Raw genomic sequence first — 19,013 nt, 5'->3', positions numbered from 1 at the left:
GATCACTCAATATGCACTTCAGACAAGCAGCTTTGTTTTGCCATCTGGCTCCAATTGCGCTGACAAAGGCAGAGGTTCCTACACGAGACAAAGGAGCTGAAATGAGCCCCACTTTAATAAACCCAGGATGATGGGGAGCCACGTTTGTGTGTTATCTTAATGAACTGTCCAAAGGAGAGCGCGCCTCCCCTTTAAAAGCCGCCCTGATTTGAACAATAACCAGTGATAACACTTGGGACTTGCGCTCATATATTCGCAATGGAGCAGGATCCCTTGTTACCTTTATAGCAGAGGCAAATAGTGTTTATCAAACGGTGGGGCACAAATTCTGGATTCATTTCCAGGCGCTGACGCCAACAACCCCCTTCACACACACAAAACACACACTTATAGGAAGGCAACTCCATGCAAAAGGTCAAACACCTCACACAGAAAGGAGCAGTGCCATACACTCATCTACATCCACAGTTTGCACGGCTCCTGCTGCCTTCACCCCGCACCTCCCCGCCTCCTCTCTTCAACGTGTTCAGTTATCTGAGCGTGATGTGCTGTTTAGACGGAGCTGCAGTCACGCAACTGCAGCTCCTCCTGTCAGAAGTTGACTTTAGTTTGTGTGCGCCAGCCCCTTCTCTCCCTAAGATTCTGGACTCCTAATGCATCAGGCCTTAACAACCAGGCCCCCGGAAGAGAGAGGGAGTTAGTCAGTGACCCAGTTCTTTCACAGCAAAAGAATTGTCGGATAGAACAATTTGACACGCCCTCTAAAATGGGAGCTGCTTGTGCAAAATGGGTTTATTAACCCTTCTTAACTGAGGCAAGGTCCCATGAAGGTGGATGGTTTGGGAATATCGGGCCTTTTAGAGCAGATAGCAAAGAGAAGCTCATCCACTTCCCTGTCTTCTGACTCCTTCGTATTCAGTCCAAAATGCTAGAAGTCCAGTAGCTCATCATCCTGAATAGCGTGTTGATATTCAAGCTCGCTAACGTTTGTAAGAGAGATTCTTTAGCAGAAAGAGGAAAGTCAAACCGGAGTCAAAGTCACCTTTGTGTTCATTAGTTCTCCCTTCTGTCTGTATTGAGTTATTCACATAACTATGAAAACAGGCCATCCTTAAAGAGTGGGGAACATTATGTCCACCTTATGTCTCTCTTGGGAACCAAAGCATGGCATCGCAAGTTAATGAAGTTTAAAGATTTTATTTGAGAGTACAGCGGCATGATCCTTGGAATTAGATATTTTGATTGCCTCTGGGGATATAATCCATTGTAGATACCGTGTAGTCAATATGACTATAAGAACATAGTTTTTACATAAAACTGCTGTACACGGCCTGGGATGACTGTAGGTAACTCGTAACGACTAAAGAAATTGATTGGTTGATATTTAATCTATTTAGTAAAACCTGACTTGTTCCTGATCTTGACCTTGAAGGAACCCTGGGAAGTTTTTCATCGTGAGTAGTTTTATGAAGCAATGTTTACAGGCGGTGCAGTTTACATCCTGCTGTTTGTTTCATGTTAGTCAAACCAGACCAATCAGAGAGCTTGTGTTTATTTACTATTGCAGATAGGTTTGGGCCCCATCCCATTCAGAGCGATTACTATCCTTGCTGAAACTGGTCAGACAGATCTCAACCGTTTTTCTAAAATGTGGCAGGTTGATTCGATGACTGATAGAGGAGTGCTCACTGAGAGCACTGCTGAAGCATCTTCCGTGATATCCAAGATGGTTGTTGTGAATCAGCTATGAAGAGTTTGATATTTTCTCAAAAGGAAGAACAAACAACAACACAATGTAAAAAATGGACAAGTAGACTTTACTTTAGAAAACGCAATTAGGCTGAACATTTTTTTTACTTCTTTATACCGTATTGTCAATATAACATCAGTTTTAACAAAAATACAAGGATACAAGTCCAGTCAACAAAATGTTATACCTGTTATAAGCAAAACCGGAAAAATGTGTTGTATTTTTCTTGCGATATGTGGCATTTCCTGACCAAGGCTTGTTAACACATTTCAGACCGGATTCTTATAACACAACCCAGACCTACAGGTCACTAATATACTATTCCACATTGCTTCAATAAGAATTTAGAGGGACCCTGGACAACAGCTCCAGGCAGCTCTGCTTGACAGACCCTTCCTTTTCCACTGGCACCACATACTCGGCCATCGGGCTCTCCCAACGGTCACACATTACTGACTAAACATATGTAAATAGAACATTCATGTTGCCTTCATTACTCGATGTGGGTCACCGGATAACTTCAAGAGCGCTAGTTAAAAGAGCTCCCTGCACACCATTGCTTCCTGGTTATTTAAGCAGTGCACTCATGTTCCTTGCTGGTTCAGCAGCATACAGTAAGCTACATGTTTACTATGGTATTATCTCCAAGGGGAACCCAGAGAGATGTTGTATCCTTGTTGAAGGCCAACCGGCGCCGGTTGGGTAATAATGGAAATTATAAAATTCCTACGACATGAGTCATATAGGTCTCACACTGCAACATATTCTGTAATTATGTACAAATAGTTACTTCCTGTGCTTGCTTCCCCTTGTTATTTCTATATAGATCATATCTTCGACATGAGAATGTGTTATTGTATATGTTCCACACATCTCTGTCTGTATGTGGAACACATGCAGTATATCAAGAACCATTACTAGTATTGGCTTCACACTTGGAATGTGTATTGTTAAGAGCCAGGGGAAGTGCAGTGTCACGTGATCTGTTCAATATTATGTGAATAAAAATTGAATAAACAGGCAAACAGCACCTTGCGGTGAGGACGGGGCCTTAAAAGGATAGTTTGCTGAAAAATGAAGATGTACTCCTTATCTACTTACCACTATGCCGATGGAGGGGTGGGTGAATTATTTCAGTCCACGAAACACTGCTGGAGTGTCGGGGGTAAACATTTAAGCAGCCAAATCCAATACTACTGAAGATAGTATGGACATATCTTCAGACGCAAAAAATACAACAGAAAATAATACATGTCTCCATACTGCTACTTGTTTTAGGCCTAAATGTCCACAAGAATTGGTTAAGCTAGCGTACGTTAGCATTTCTGACGGTTCCAGAAAACCTCGGAAATAGCCGATGTGCAACACGTAAAAGTTAAATAAATCATCATAGGTCACTTTGCAGTTTCAGAAAGAAAGCACCAACCATCAAAACCAAAGGCCAAGCAAACAGCTCATTCCAAATAGGCTTGTTCAGAATGGACACTGCACTGGTATTACAACAGGGGATTGCTAGTTGTTTCAGAAAGTTTGGAAAGAAACTCATCAAGATTGTGCTGCACAAGGAGCAACTTCTGCAACCTCTCAAAGGGTATCTGCTGGTCTATGAGGAATAGGCCACTTGATCTATGTCTGATTAGATAGAGGAAAAATGGCAGCTCCTAAATCATTCGGAATAAAGAGCCTTGTCACAGTTTCACATTCACACGACTCAGTTTGCTGTGCATCACAACAATGGGCCAGTTCCGCTGTCCGCTGGCTTTTACGCGTTAATAGCGTAACGAATCCTTTTGCGAGAGGACAGGGGTGCGTCGGAAATCTCTTCACTCGGAGAAATCCCCCTGCACAGGTGCCATTTACATCCTTCTGCCGTCACCCCCGCCTTGTTCCCCTCCACCCAGTTCTGCCATGTAATCTATGCTCCTCTGACAGTACAGCCAAGGTCCAGTGGGAGAGAGCCTATCCATCTCACTACCCCAATCTGCCTCCCCTGTTTGGTTCCACATGAGCACTCAGCTGCTGTGACTAATTAAATAAAACGCTGTGCCCTCTGCTTCCTGTTAGCCACGGCAAGGTTGGTGCACAGAGATGGAGCAGACGAGGAGGAGGAGGAGGAGGAGGAGGAGGAGGGATGCAGAAGGAGGGGGAAATGCGATAACAACCGCAACTCCTGTGATAATGCTTTGCAGACAATGGACATGAAAGTTGATGACAGCATGAGCACTTTTCAGAATTTGCACTGTGTTTGAACTTATTCTTTCTTGTTTGTTCTCCTCTCCTCAGCCATGACGCCACTGAAGAGTTAAGGCCAAGAGAATAAAGGTGAGCATGGTTTTAATTCGTACAAGCATCTGTCTTTAAGAACATCTGAGTTTTTATATATTGCTCAGGTGTCACTTTTTTCAGTTCTCTCCTTTTTCCACCGGTATTCTCTGCAGCATTAATGCTCTAGGAGGACACAGTGTCACTGGGGGCTAAGGAAAAGTGCTGCTGTAATGAGGCTCGGCTGCATTAATTCAGCAGACATGGGGATATGAGAAGTCTTGACATTTCTCTGAGAGAATTCTTGTGATTTTAAGGAATCACTGAGTGATATTAGAAATCTATATTTGAGTATATTTAATCTATAATACAAACATTAATTCCAAGTCCTTCTAATATATGTAATGTATGAGTCATGTAGCCTTTATTTGTTTTTCTTTCTTTCGGGAACATCAGCATCATCATGAGGTTTGGTTTAGTTTCAGCTTGTGAGGACCTGCAGCAGACCACAGACCACTGCAGCACACCACCATGTGTCACTGTTTGTTGTGTCCCATATTGAGCATTATGTGTATTTATAAGTAAAACTAGAGGAGAAAAAACGACATTCTCTTCTTATAGGCGAGTTCCTATTAAGCATGCCTGTTCTAACAAGCTTTCACTGTGAATTTTGAATTTGGATATGCTACCCTCACCATCAGGTTATCTTTCCGTCCGCCTGTCCGCCCCGTTCCAAAGAACGCCGTATCTCTGGAACACCTTGACGGAATTCTTTTACATTTGGTATAAACCTTCACTTGAACTTGGATTTCAGTGGTCTCACGAAGTATGTGCATGTTTCTTTCTTGTGATATCTTAAAAACATCTTGAGGGAATGTCATCGAATGTGGAACAAAGTTTCACTTGAACTAAAAAAATCAACTGTTTAGATTAGAACCTGCATTTTGGCTATTGATCTTAAAGGGTGAAAAGGAAAAGGGACCAATAGTTAAAACAGTCTAGACTGCAACTGCCTTGTGTGCACGTTTGGCTTTACCATACAACGTTTCTTCAAGAAGTTAGGATTAGGTGCAGACCCTCATCCATGTGCATGAATTTGAGATTCACATTGAGGCTGTGTGTTGTTTCTGGCCAAACTGACATGACATATAGGAAACTGTGTAGTTAGTAGCAGTGTTCTGTGGTTTGATCCAAGTCCCAGTTAGCAGCAGAAGCTCAACTGATACTGACACTACCTAACATAGAAGATGGCAGATGTCAGTGAGGATTGTTGCAGGGAGTTTAGTCAGATCCTTTGCTGTCTGGCATAGTGATTATTTTTAGATGCAATACTGGAGACAATGGGGATGAAGTGGAGGCACATATGAGAGTCCTGAGTGTGACAGTATTTAACTGCGAGCAATAGCAAGGACACAGTAGAGCTCCCCCACTAGATATATGTATGTAAAATAAATATTGTAAGACAAATTGTGTTGGATGAAATGTATTGCAGAGCCTCATCTGGGGAGAAAGAGGTGCTGAATAGACTTTCAGCACCATGGACAGTTACACTCCCTACACTGACATGGGAGGGGATGATGTGTGAAAGTGTTAGAACTTGTTGGTTTCAGGAGACTTGTTCTTTGATTGGTCCGTTTGATTTTTAACTAAGGAAGACAGTTCTTCCTTCCATAATACATAAGATTAATTGTTACGAAACATCATCAGTTCAACTGCATCACCCATGAAACCGTACCTCAAGTGGAGAGATGCTGTCCTCGATTTGTTATGGGCACATCATCTGGTATAATTCCGCCAGAGATGCTTCCATGTCTTCCTCTGACTTCTCACAAATCACACTGTCTTCCAGATGGGTCCATAAAAGAGGAAATCCACTAACTAGGATAGTTAGACATTACATTTTGACCAACCATTTATATTTTATAACTTTGTAGGAATCTTGAGGCCCTTAGTTGTGGTACAATTTGAGTATCCTCACCTGGTTTGGAGGATCATTCTTATCTTGATCTTGTCTAAGTTTCTGTGTTGCTGAAGAAGCGTTGTATTTACTATTGAGTGTCTGGAAGGTAGTTGAGTCTCAGAGTGCACAACATTATGGTGTGAGTTTTTTTTTTTAATAACACCCTTATACTTTGTAACTGAGGGTTGACCGTATGGCTGCATGATTTTTTAATGGCTCGACTTGAGCAGAATGGTTACCTGGACCTGCAAACAGCAGCAGTAATTCAGTGGCCGGCCATTCCCACAGTAGTCAGAGTCAAGGTGCTGGCAGTATTGGACCCTGTGTGATGATTGGGAGCAACCCTACACATTATATGATCCCTCAGCCTGTGTCAGGGTAGATCTGCTTCACTGAACTCAGGATATTTCTCACTTCAAATGAAAAAATATCATTTCCGTTTTGTTGTGGCATAGATGTTTTGATATTGATTGGTGATATTTTAGAAGACATTTCAGAGGCACTCCATCAATTTTGATTTGACTCCCACTGATGTGTTTGGGCTGTGGAGAGATAACAGGGAAGTGTAGCTGCTCTGTGTTATGTCAAAAATTAGACACAGCTCACTATATGAAGCCGTTTACTTTTAAATATTTCTTGCTGTTTAAAACCACTCCTACTTCATTCATCCTAAAAAGGGGAACCTGTACTGAAACCCTCATATCCTCAAGATGTAGCAGCACCACAGAAGCAGAAACAGATTTGACACACTGTTTATATTTGGCGTCCATGTCTGTGTATGTAGAGTAAAATAAACTGGATGATGCTGCTTAGTCACACCACTGTCCATGAGTCATACTGCCTTCACTGTTACCTCACATTAGCATACAGTACAGACCCACACACTACCAGTGGTTCGGTGTCTGATGTGTGATTATCTTTCATCACAGTGACGTGTCAGTTACAACTTGCATTTATGAGACACTGATGAATAGAAGAGAAGGTGAATAAAAGGTGATAGAAAATACAAAAAATGTTATTTCCTGTAACTAGCCAAAATAAAGTCTGGCCAGCAGGAGCCAGAGAGAGGACATTAGTCATTTCTGTAGTATCCACTGACCTTCTCTGAGACTGTTACTGCTAGGTAATGTCCCCTCGCCCGTAGACCTTTCCGCTGCTGAATCATCCTGGATCAATTATTCTAATATTTGTGTGGCAGTTTTGCTATCGATTAATGGATTTATGCAGAGTGGAGCCCATCTTATTTAATAAAGCAGGTTCTGCATTTAATTAAGTCGTTTAAGAGTCAGGGGAACTTTGTTTTCATAAACCTTTATGTTATCGATGCACAGGTTCGCTCATGACTTATGTTTATCCACTCAAACTTTGATAATGTCATCACTTGCAGCCAAGCACAGCTAACAGAGTAAAAAGCTGTCTCAATGTCACGCTGCTTTGTGGCTATCATTAGACCTACTGTTTGTAATTTCAAATGTTACACACTTATTGCATGCGTTTTCCTAAGTTGCAGTGCACTGAGCTCTGAGGGCTACCATGAAATAGACACATTTTAAACACAGAGACGTTTCCTTCAGATGGCTGTTTATCACAATTGTTTTTCCCCGTGATCCTCTAACCAGTAATAAACCCCTGTAAGCAAACCGTGGTGGTGTTTGCTGTTATCCATCCTTCTCTTCCCACTGACGCAGCAGAGTTAAGTCAATGTCAAGAGCGCTGTCATAGATATGGGTCATAATCCACATAAGTCCAAGAGCTAACATGATGCTTCAGAAAACAGAGTGAGTCACTGGTTATTTTCAGTTTTCCTTTGTTTTGCCAGTGCATGTAGACTCACCAACTGTTGTGTAACCACACTGTCCGAATAATGCTGGTTCCAGCAACCCTTGAATTTTTTTATATCCCCACCACGGACTCATCCGGCATAAAAAATATTTATCAGAGGTAACATTGGCTTGAGAAACTCTATACATTTCCAGGTGAAATTATTTATTGGATTGACCTGGGTTCACAATTTACAAGGATTTACAAAGTATTTTTTTGTTCTTTATGTATGTAAGAGGGCAATAATGAATGGCATTGTTCACAACTTTGGCCAAGCCAGAGACGGCTGCAAATCAGATGGATAAATATTCAAAGGCAGACATGAATTGAATAAAAGAAAACTCAGTGGAATGAGGAGCAGCATGAACCACCTGGTCATCTACCTGAGGACTTACGATGAATTCCAATGAGAGCGCAGATTACATTTTTTTAAGATAGGCCCTATAGGTGCAATTAGTGCTACATAATAGCACTTTCCCTCTGCTCCTTCAGCAGAGTGTGAAATATTGCTTTTAATTCCCTACTATATATTCACTTAAACTCTGGACTGTCATGCTAAGAATATATCTCATTGTTCCTTTTTTAAGCAGCAATAGCTTAGGGTTTACTCTGTCATGGTTTTATAAGTAGAGAGTCCGTATAGGGAGTCTGTCCTCGAAGGATGCAGAAGAGATGAAAGTGTGTGTGTGTGTGTGTGGGGGGGGGGGGGGGGGGGCAGGAGGAAAATAGCATAAGTGTAATTAAAAGCCTGCTGCAGTCAGGTGTAGGAGATGGGATTTGAGGCCTCTAAAGATCAGATTTTTGTAATTATTTTTAAGTTGGTGGGAAGAGTAGAGGAGGATTGGAAGAGACTGCTACATGTGGCAGATGAGGTCTGGCAGACAGTGATGTCAGACAGGACATTTTTGGTTTCTTCAGTTTCTTCCCGGGCAGGTGCAGGGCTTCTTGAAGCGCGATTGACTCAGTATTCCAGTATCTCTGATCTCTGCATTATTTATGCTTTTGTCTCAGCCATTTATCTTTTATTTTTTATTTTTGCAGCCTCATTCTACTGTACATCACCTGTGATGGAAAAGGTTGCGGAGTTGATAGCCTCTGAGAGAAGCCAATAACAGAATATAGTAGCTCATATTGATATCAGGAAAGTGTGCTGCATAGCAATCTCTGCATACTGTTGAAAACCTTGCCAAACATCCATCCACACTGCAATAGTGCAGTAAAAAATACAATATAACTCAGAGAATGCTGCGCTGGCTCCACTTCCTTACCTTTATACTAATTTCAGGACATGAATCTGGTAAGATGTGAGCTGTTGTAGGAGCCACACAGCGGCCGAATCACTTATCGATGACAACTAATGAACACGGTAGGAGTTCTGCTCTGTTTGCCTCTCGACAGAGCGCTGCCTTCTCCTGAGAGCTCTTTTTCTGCCGTTTTTTTTGTCAGAAAAGCACAGGAGCCCTCATTGAAACCAACTGCCTCAGGGCTCAATTAGCTACCATAGATTCCTCATGATGCAGATGAGAGATTGTGTACAAGTGGAGCGATGTGGCCATGTTGGAAAACACACCCAAAGAGAATGCATGAGAAAAAAGCTGTTACGAGGTCTGAAACAATCCAACTAAAGGGATTATTGGGAAAATCCGAACAGCCTCTGTCTGAACGCACACATATATTGTCTTCTAGGATATTATATAAGGTTCTAACCCTAACCCTAATGCAATAAAGATGCACTGCAACCTGTGACCCTGAAGCAGGTGTAGGTTTTGCAGTTGTTGTGAACAACTAAGAGCTCCATGGTAATTACTTTATGCTTGGTCACTAGGCTGTGACTTTTATCAGAGCATATAAGCATCATATAATATTCCTCACTCATGGCTCTTGCTGTCACTTTCCATTCCTACCCAACGTGTCTGAGGTAGAATAAATGAAGGACGACACTTTCTGACTATTCATCAAAGCCAGGCTCCTTTTGGCATCTGAGTCCCCCTCGTGTGGTCTCTGAACTTTTGCTCTTTTGAACTGTCCCACTTTGAATCAACCAACAATTCCCAGAATAGGTTTTATAATTAGCATTGTCACAAGCAAGAGCGGGCATTTTTTAAATGGATTGCTGCCTATTGTTTACAAAGGACGGCTATCAAAGACAATATGTTCAGCACCAGAGAATTTACAGATGGCACAAACCTAAACACTGAGCCGTCCCCCGGTGCGATGGGAATATGCTAAACATGTTGTTCGCTGAATGGCGAGATGACTTTTATGTGTAGCTTTCTGAAGTGTTCACACATAATCGTGAAGTTCCACATGCTCAGATAGAGTTTAAACGTGCACGTCTCTGCAGGCTACTTAACTTTACTTACTGTAGCAGTAAATTAACTAATGCGTTAAGGAAGGCTGTGGTTATGGGGGAATTGTGGTATATTTCAACCTGGGCCCAATGTTAATACATGTGGGGGAGTAAATGAATGGCACTTCAAAAAAAAAATTGGAAGCAGTCTGGTAGATAGCTCTGATAGATCTGTATCAGTAGCCGCAACGTTATGGCACTGACTACAATGTAAACTTATGGTTCAACTATGCCAAAATGCAGCAAATGTCCACTAAAAGTGCTTTTTCAACAACAAAAAGCTAAAATTGTTATTCTGGGTCTTTGCCGACTCGCCCACAGCCGTGCAGCAGCTAGTTGTTCCCGCTTTGCTTCTCTCTCTGCAACAAACCAAGTCTCTTGAGAGTCTCACTTACCAATCTAAAAAAAGCCCTTTTAAACGACAATTTGTGGAATACTGGTCCGACTGTGAACGACTATTGGACCAGAAGTACCATTCATTTACTCACCCACATTTCTAACCATAGGGACCAGGCTCTGACTTCTGACTTCAGAATGTTTTCAGGAAGAGGTTGTTCTGTTACAGCTAGAATCAGGTACGATCAATATAGTGTAGTCGATTAGTGGTGAACTAGTAAATATTCAACCTTAGTGAGTTTCCTTTCCTCTGGTCAGATATTATCTTAAAACCCCAGTGTATTCAGACTAGTCACTTATAATCTTTGTAAGTCTTTTTCATTGCTGCCTCCAGTCTGCAAATGTTTTCTCAGCAATTACACGACTGTCTGTGTCATTTCCATCCCTCTATTTTAAAGACTGTGACATTGGCAACAACAAGGTGCACAGACACAGTAGGGTATCGGTAATTGTGCATCAGGCAGCAATAGTTTATTGCTATGAAATAGGGAGCAAACTATTTTTACACACTGTCAAGCAGTGTTATTTTACATGATTGAAAGTCATTAAAAGACATACTAATCTAGTCTGTTTATACGTTACCCAAATCGTTGGTTTGGCATTGACCTCTGTACACCGGTGATAATCTAAAGTGTGCAATGGAATGCTCCTGAATAAAAACTCATTGACGTAAACATGTCACAGTCCCTCAGCTTTGTTCAGTTCAGCATATAAGGTGACAGTCACCTTCACGCTGCATCAGCAAACAAATAAATCACAACACAGGTGGAAGATGGTCATGGTATGTCACCCCGTGTGGCTCTAGATATTCATCCAGATTAACATACTCATGGAATAAATGGTATAGGGTAAATGATTGACTCGCCCACGGAGGTGCCCTGTGTGTGAGGGTGAGCACAAAATAAACTGTGACTCTTTCTCTCCCCTCCTCCTACTTTTCTCCTGGTACTGAGTCACCTCGCCTCTGGGGCTTACCGCAGGAGTCTCTTCAAACGATCCTTTAGACTGAAGTGAAGAATCAAGATTAATGCACTTCCACGTCCCACCCAGGCTCTTGGGGGAAAAAGTCTTATAATTAACACCAGGGGGCTGCAGGTTGATTTGGGAGAGAGGTCAAGGGTGATGTACCTCAACCACAGAAAAAGAGCTGATAAAAGATTGTTAGAGTGTGCGGTGTAGGCTGTGGCTTTGGAACAACACTAGTGTGCTAACAGATTTGTTTTTCATTCTTTTTCATTCTTTTTCTTTCAGGTCAATTCCATAGACCTGCTTCTGCAAAGAGTTCTTCACATTTGTGTGTTTCTACATTGCAACTGTCTGCCCCTACCCTGCAGTAGAAAGGACACACGTTACCCTGATTCAATTTATCAGTATACAGAAATCATTTTGAGAAATGCTCATTCATTTTCTTGCAGAGAGATAAATGAGAAGGTTTGGAGCATTCTGGTGTTTAAATAATTGATTAAAAGCTGGAGCTGGCAGCTTGTTAGCCTAGTTTAGCACAGAGACTAGAAACAGCAAGCCTAGCTCTGTCCAACAGTAAAACAATCCATCTATTATAATCTCTAAAGCTCACTAATTTATATTATGTAGTGTTTTACATGAATAACTAGTTGTGATTCTACACTGAGGCTTTGTGTGCCCAGACTGTGCACACAACCAGTTGTATTCTTTTTTTTTTGTAGAGATTGAAATAACATGATATAATATGTTATTCTATTAACTTTAAAAGTGCTAGAAGGTTTTTCAGCCAGTTTTCGAGGTTTTATACTAAGCTCATCTATCCAACTGCTAAAGGCAAATTCACGCTTCTGCATCGAAGTTAAGCCGTAGGCTATGAGTAAACGTGTACCTTACCCAGAGCCCTATGTCGTACCCTGACTTGCACCCCCACAAAAATGTAACTACTCGTTGAGGCAACGCAGACCGCAAGAGCTCTCCGCTGTTTTTTGAATTGGGTCGAAGGAACGAACAAGGAAGACGTCTTTCTTTTCTTCGTTGCAGTCCTTTGAGAAAAAGTTATTGCTCTTGACACACACTTACGGCCATCTATAGATGCTCGGCCCGGTACCTACGGCGAAGCTTCGACGCAGAAGCATGAATTGGACTTAACTCTACACTGGTTTCATAATTACCAAACAGACATGATAGTGGTATCAATCCTCTCTTCTAGCTCAACTGTAAGGAACCTTATCGTTCTAAATGTCAAACTGTTTATTTAATAATACAACTGTGGACATTAGCTGATTAGTAGCAAGAGCAAAATAATTGCATTGGCCTTTTAAAAGCCTTTAAATGTTTCTCAGATGCTACAACAGCAACATTGTGCTTATCAGGTGCCCTAATATAAGACTTCTCTACGACATGGATCTTTATATAAAACAGATTCATGGCTAGACTAATATAAAAATATAAAAAATTACAAGACATTGGAGGGGTAGTCTGGGTCACTAGACTGTCTCAAGGTACATCTTATCCTGATGGCGACTCCTCCCACAAAATATTTAGTAACCTTTTCCCTGACTTCACAACTTTTGCAATATTTAAAGAGCGGGGAAAGAGAGTGAATAAGCAAAACTTAACTACATGTGGTGGCATATTTTAAATTATAAACCATGCAATTTACTTGGAGGCTATGTATATGAACCTCACTATTTGTGTCCTGCAGTACCCAGGGGGATCCTCTTTCTATATGAGGCTTTTAGAGTAATTGTTGAGATGTAAATGTTTCCATGAAAGACAATCTGTATATCATTTTTTGAGCAGTATACGTTGCGCTTCGTAATTATCCATTCTTGCGTCATTAAATTGTCAGTGTGTTTGATGGGGATCTTTAAGTATCACTGAGGTTAGGTGACTTTCTCATTATCCCAGATACTTCTCCAAGGTTGTTTCACTTTCTCTCACAGTCCCACGCCTGGTGTTTGTCTTTGATAGTTACTTGGCTTGTTGTTGTTTCTGTCCGTGTCAGAAAGCAGCAGGCCTGCTGATTTTGTTCTGCTCCAGATGTAAACAAAAAATATGAAAGAACAGGGAAGTTACAAAGTGGAGAGAATGAGATATGGCACTCGCATTTCAATGTATATAAGGGAAGGAACGGGCATATTGTGGATTTACAGTGGTTCATTAGATTGACTCTACTGTGCCGCTGCATCTTTCACATGAACAGGACTATAGCTGTGGCAAATTAGTGTGAAATCTGGTGAACTTTCTGTAAATGAATCTGTCCATCAGCTCGTGTCTCAGGTGTTGGAGTGGACGAGCGGCTGGGCTGCCGCGGCTGCTCTGGATTCACAGACAGAGAGAAGCCGTCGATTAAACACTTGCGTTGCAGTTTGCGTTTTTTTACGAATCCCAGAAAAGTCAGGCTGGTTGTTCCTGTTATTTTCTAAGATGTTAATTATCTCTGCTGAGGATGTTCATCCAAAGTTTGGGGGCGAGTAGGGGTAGACTTAAATCAGGTAAGAAGATTCATGTGTGAAAACTGTGTTTTGTTCTCTTCATTTGGATGATGGATGAGTTGACAAGTTGGATTACTCTCTGTCAGGAGGCAAATAGGAGCCAGACTTCAAATACAGCACTGCTCCGTAAAACAGACATCCTCGCAGTGAGCTTTGCAATTTGCGAGGATTCCTATCATTTAGGACTTGACAGACTTTATAACTCTATCAGTTTTTGCTTTGACATTTTGAAGCTGCTGGCAATGCCCTCAGGGTTTCATCGAGGATTTATCTACATCACACCAGCCTGTCATGAGTGAAATGTAATAAAAGGATGATAATGAGCGTCAATTAGGAGGAGTAGGAAGATGCTCGGTAGCAGAACTATTCTTGTATTTTTTGGGATGAAATATCAGGATAGACACAGTTAGTGCCTCAAACATGAGAATACATCTGCTCAGTGTGTGCACGCTGACTTGTCATGTTATAGTACAGTGGAAACAGCTCCCAGTCGAGACTGAATCGCATAGCTTCTAAATGATTGTCCCAAAATTGGAAGGAAAGGTAACAGCGTTTTTTAAGATAAGGACGATATCAGATTGCGCACTCATACGCATGCATACGCACACTCTGATCCCGCTGCTCACTTTTTTCTCTCTCTCTTTCTCTCTCTCTCTCTCTCTCGCTCTCTCTCTCTCTCTCTCTCTCTCTCTCTCTCTCTCTCTCTCTCTCTCTCTCTCTCTCTCTCTCTCTCTCTCTCTCTCTCTCTCTCTCTCTCTCTCTCTCTCTCTCTCTCTCTCTCTCTCTCTCTCACACACAAAGACACACAACGACACCAACTCAGCTGACAACACTGACCCCGCTACAGTTTAATCATTGATTTGTTTGAAATTATGCCACAATATCTACACTGATCATCACCAAAGAGCACATTCATTAGTTAACACAGCTCATCTCTCTCTGTGATTGGACACACATGTAAACTCAGAATGGGTAAGACTACAGAAGTGTAAACTAGAGCCGGAGGAGATGGCGGAGCGCGCTCTGTTTGACTCGATTCGGTTGGTGGTGTGCAGCGCAAATGATAGAGCTGCAGAGAGGAGCAGTAAATTCCTGACAGAGACGTTAAAAACTGTAGAAAATATATTGTTTACGGTCCAAACATATATGAAATGACCCAAAAGGAACACTGAAAGCAGACTTCTACTACTATCATTTCACCGAATTGCATTTGTTTAGGAACTATTCTGTCCTAAGCGTTTTGATCCCATACAAAGGGTTGATCACTATATCTGTGATTACTATATCCTTTCCATTGTATATCTAAATCAAAATTACAGGGATGAAAGGTCTAGACCAGAGGTCTTCAACAGGGGGTCCGCGGAGGTATTGCAGTGGGGGTCGCAAATTCTTTGGTTGATTAGACAATTTGTTTAATTTGTTATAATTTGTTATTTATTTTCGAGCCAATTTTTTCCCCACAAATTTAAATGTCTTTAAATACATATTAACATGCATCCAACATATTGTGAGGTTGATTTGACCCTCTGCCTGACAACATCCATCCATCAGGGTCCGACATCTCACTAATGTAGGAGTATGTGTGCCATCCACAGATGGCTTGAGGATTCACTTTCTCTTCTACTTGCATGTTTTAAATAAAATCATGAATCTGTGAATTACTTTAATAGCTCAGTGTTGTATGCAAGATGTATATGTTTATAAATGGCAGTAGTAGCTTAGTACTGAATGCACAATAACAGGGTAGCTATGTTTATACATGGCACTAGGCCCAGTTTAATATAAATCACAATTTTATACAATATATATATAGTAGGGTTCCCGCTCCATCTTTCCACCATTTGGGGGTCCTTGGCCTGAAAAACGTTGAAGACCCCTGGTCTAGACAAAAAGCTTGAGTGTCGATCGAGCAGAGAGCATGTGTTTCCACAACCACAAGGCCGAGCTTATTAGCTCCTCACTGGGTATTTACTTTGCATCGCTCACCAGGAAGGAGAAATTAAAAGATCACCGTCCTGATGGGAAAACCCACTGTATTCATTTCGGAGTGCAGTAGCGTCAGATATAGCCGACTGCCTTGAATAATGTATGTAAAAACTGAATCTCAGGGCCTATAGCCAACTGTATTGCTTTTAAAAGCTTCATGCAGGAGGGCGTCATGTGTGACATGATTAAAGTCCACCTAGTTAATTCAATTTGTTAAATGATGCAGGGAGAGCAATTTCTTTCGCTCTGGTGGTGGGGGGGGGGGGGGTGGTCCACAGGGGCCAAGAGTGAGGAGAGGCATCAGAAGTTCAGAACGATGGGTTGTATGTGATACAGCGAGGACGATAACTCGATGGAGAAAGAATTGAAGGTCGTTACATCCTTGGAAACACAGCTTCCCAATGACCTCCAACAAGGAGGTTATTTTCTATGTTTTCATGCATTTTCAGGGGGAAGACAACTTGGACTGTGTGTAATTTGGTGTATATCCAAATAAAAATCCAGATCTAGTGGATTTGAATGTGGTTTGGCTGTACGGTAACAAATAGAGCTAGAAACCTTTATCTACCACCCAAGTGCAGCAGAGATAATGGTAAATGTGCTGCATTTAAATAGCACTTTTCAAGTCTTAACAACCGTTTAAACTGCTTTACAGTACAGGTGAGATTCACCAATTCAGTCATGCATCTCATTTACACGATGCAGGAACAGCCCTCACGAGCAATTTGGGGTTTAGTGTCTTACACGCATAGCTCTTCCTCTCTGATTCATCTTTGGAATATTTTTTCAATTAATCGACTATTAATTTAATAAAAAGATCAACATGACAGTTCATCTTTTTCAGCTGTTTAATCATAAAGCTACTTATTGGTCTTCTGTTACAAATATTTGTAATTCCTACTATGATTCCAGTATCATGCTGTAATAATATATATAATTCTAATCTCAAATTTGCCTTAGTCCAATATCCCTTAAGTTTAACTAGTCAGATCAGAGGCTTTGGTTACTTGTATTGATGCTAAATGTGCTTGTTTTCTCCACTTGCTATCAGAAATAATAGAAATGTATCAGTGATCTTCTTGGGATCCCAGATTGTACCTCCTCTGTTTGCTTTAGATATTGGGTCAGCTGCTGGTTATTGTGACCAGCCGTGCAGTGTTTTATTATTTTTCAAAGCTAATAACCTCTCTCACGGTGAACGTCCTGACATTATATGAATTGTGTTTTTGTGCCTTTTTTTCTTCTCAGGAGCCGGGGCCAGACGGCGAGCAGGAGATGAGCCTGGCGGGTAATCCCAGTCCACCTATCCATCAACCTGGAGACTATTTCCAGCGTCCCCTACAGAATGTCAAAGCCGCGCTGAGCAGAAGATGAGTCCATCATCTTCTTTCTAAGACTTTCCCCCGAGTTTCCATCAAAACACATAAACACATCATGTGCCATTATTTTTTATTGCCCTCCCTTTTTCCTGTCAATGGAGGGCCGCAGCAGTGAGTGAATGCAGCTGAGCGGGTCGTCCTCTGTGCAGTATGCAAAGGAGACGCTCTGTTTGAGAACCACAGGATGTGACAGGATCCTCTCTCGGCCGCTGACATCAGTCTGTATGGGCTTCGATGGGGCATGTGCCAGAGATCTCCTGTCTAATAGGAAGTGAGACACTTAAAGAAATGACCCTGCCTCAGTTGCCATCACTGACTCTCTGCCAGGGAGAGAGCTCGGCTCTCCCATTACTCCTGCACTTGCTAATTAGCGTCTGTCGTTGGAGTAACTTGTACCTGTCAGTGTGTGCCGCTCTCCTATATTCAGCAACTTGAAGGAATTGAAATTGAATGCCAGCTAAGCTCCAACAAACTGCAAATGGTGCATGGGATACATCCTGATTCTCTCTCTGACCTGACAGCCTTTATATGTAAGAAATAGTTTTTAATGAACACAGACTATGTCAGCTAGTTGGTGTGAAATGTTTTATCTCCTCCAGGGCGGGGACAATACAAGTTGTTTTACTGCTTCTTTTTATTTTTTGGTACTTGAGCAAGTCCCTGTGCCAAATGTCCATGTATGAATGCCAAAGCCATTTGTGTCAGAGAGCCCAGTGCCTATTTACATTAAAGAGACTTGTTTAAACTGCCTGGTCATTGTTAATTATTGGTCCCATTGTCAGAGCAACTTTGTGCTTGTTCAAGCAAAACACGGACGAGTTTATTACAGACATTTCTTCTTCCACAGAACGAGCCACGCTGCTCGAATTCATCCTCCCCTTTTTTCTCTCATTAGTTGCAGAATAGACAACTCTACATAATGAGTAAAACATGAATTATGGTCAGAGTAATACAAATATTTAATTTACATGCAGATCAACACTGACAAGTTGAATTGTTCCCAGTTAGACGCGGCCCTATTTCAGGGCTAATCCCTCTCTGTTTGCAGATGCTCAGTCATCCCAAACATTTTACTTGTTTTGAATAATGGATTTTCACTGTGATTGTTTGTTGCTGTCACATGTGAAATAGCTACCTTGCATCAAGTCTGACTTGTATAAGTAGTGCAGAAATATATCCCGAACACACACACGCACACACACACACACATGCACACACATGCACAGGAACACGCTCTCATACCGTGTCCTATGCCTAAGCTGGATGAGACTGTTGATCAAACCCCAGGCTCTGCACAAGTGCGCGGATCTCTCTGTACAGTAGCCCTTGACCTTGCTGCGTGTCCTCATGGCCCAGACACCCGGCTGAAATTAAATTACAGATTAGTGGCTCTAGGCCCAAAGAGGGGTTTATTTGGTTGGCCCTTCTCCAAGAAGCGCTCACTCTCCCATTCAGGGACTGAAAAAAATGTCATGGGATTTAAGGAAGAAAATGTCAGTCTTCAAGACATTTTCTTTCTTCCGACTGCGAGCGCCAGGACCAGTGGTGCCCTGAAACTGAATTGTCTGGAAAGATTCCTAAATCTTGCAGAGTAGGACGAAGGGACAGAGGAGCGGAGGAAATAGGTTTGTGAGTGCATCGAAGCAAA

At 41.8% G+C, this 19,013-nt stretch overlaps 1 protein-coding gene across 4 annotated transcripts in view; it reads left to right on the top strand.

The window, feature by feature from the left end:
• Positions 1-18,110, top strand: part of cd276 (CD276 molecule) — a 77,094-nt gene extending 58,984 nt beyond the window's left edge. For 2 of the 4 annotated variants that reach the window (XM_062388526.1, XM_062388542.1), the window contains exons 7-8: positions 4,034-4,072; positions 17,238-18,110. In XM_062388526.1, the coding sequence (XP_062244510.1) occupies positions 4,034-4,070 (37 nt within the window). In that variant the 3' untranslated portion in view covers positions 4,071-4,072; positions 17,238-18,110. Of the gene's footprint in view, positions 1-4,033; positions 4,073-17,234 lie in introns of all 4 variants that reach the window. The other 2 variants (XM_062388519.1, XM_062388535.1) reach the window with 1 other exon arrangement.
• Positions 18,111-19,013: the final 903 nt, after the last annotated feature.

This window comes from Platichthys flesus, chromosome 1, assembly GCF_949316205.1.
Source record: "Platichthys flesus chromosome 1, fPlaFle2.1, whole genome shotgun sequence".
In the NCBI taxonomy this organism is placed as follows: Eukaryota; Metazoa; Chordata; class Actinopteri; order Pleuronectiformes; family Pleuronectidae; genus Platichthys; species Platichthys flesus.
Note: the sequence above shows the minus strand (reverse complement) of the source record. Positions and strands in the feature narration are given on the sequence as shown.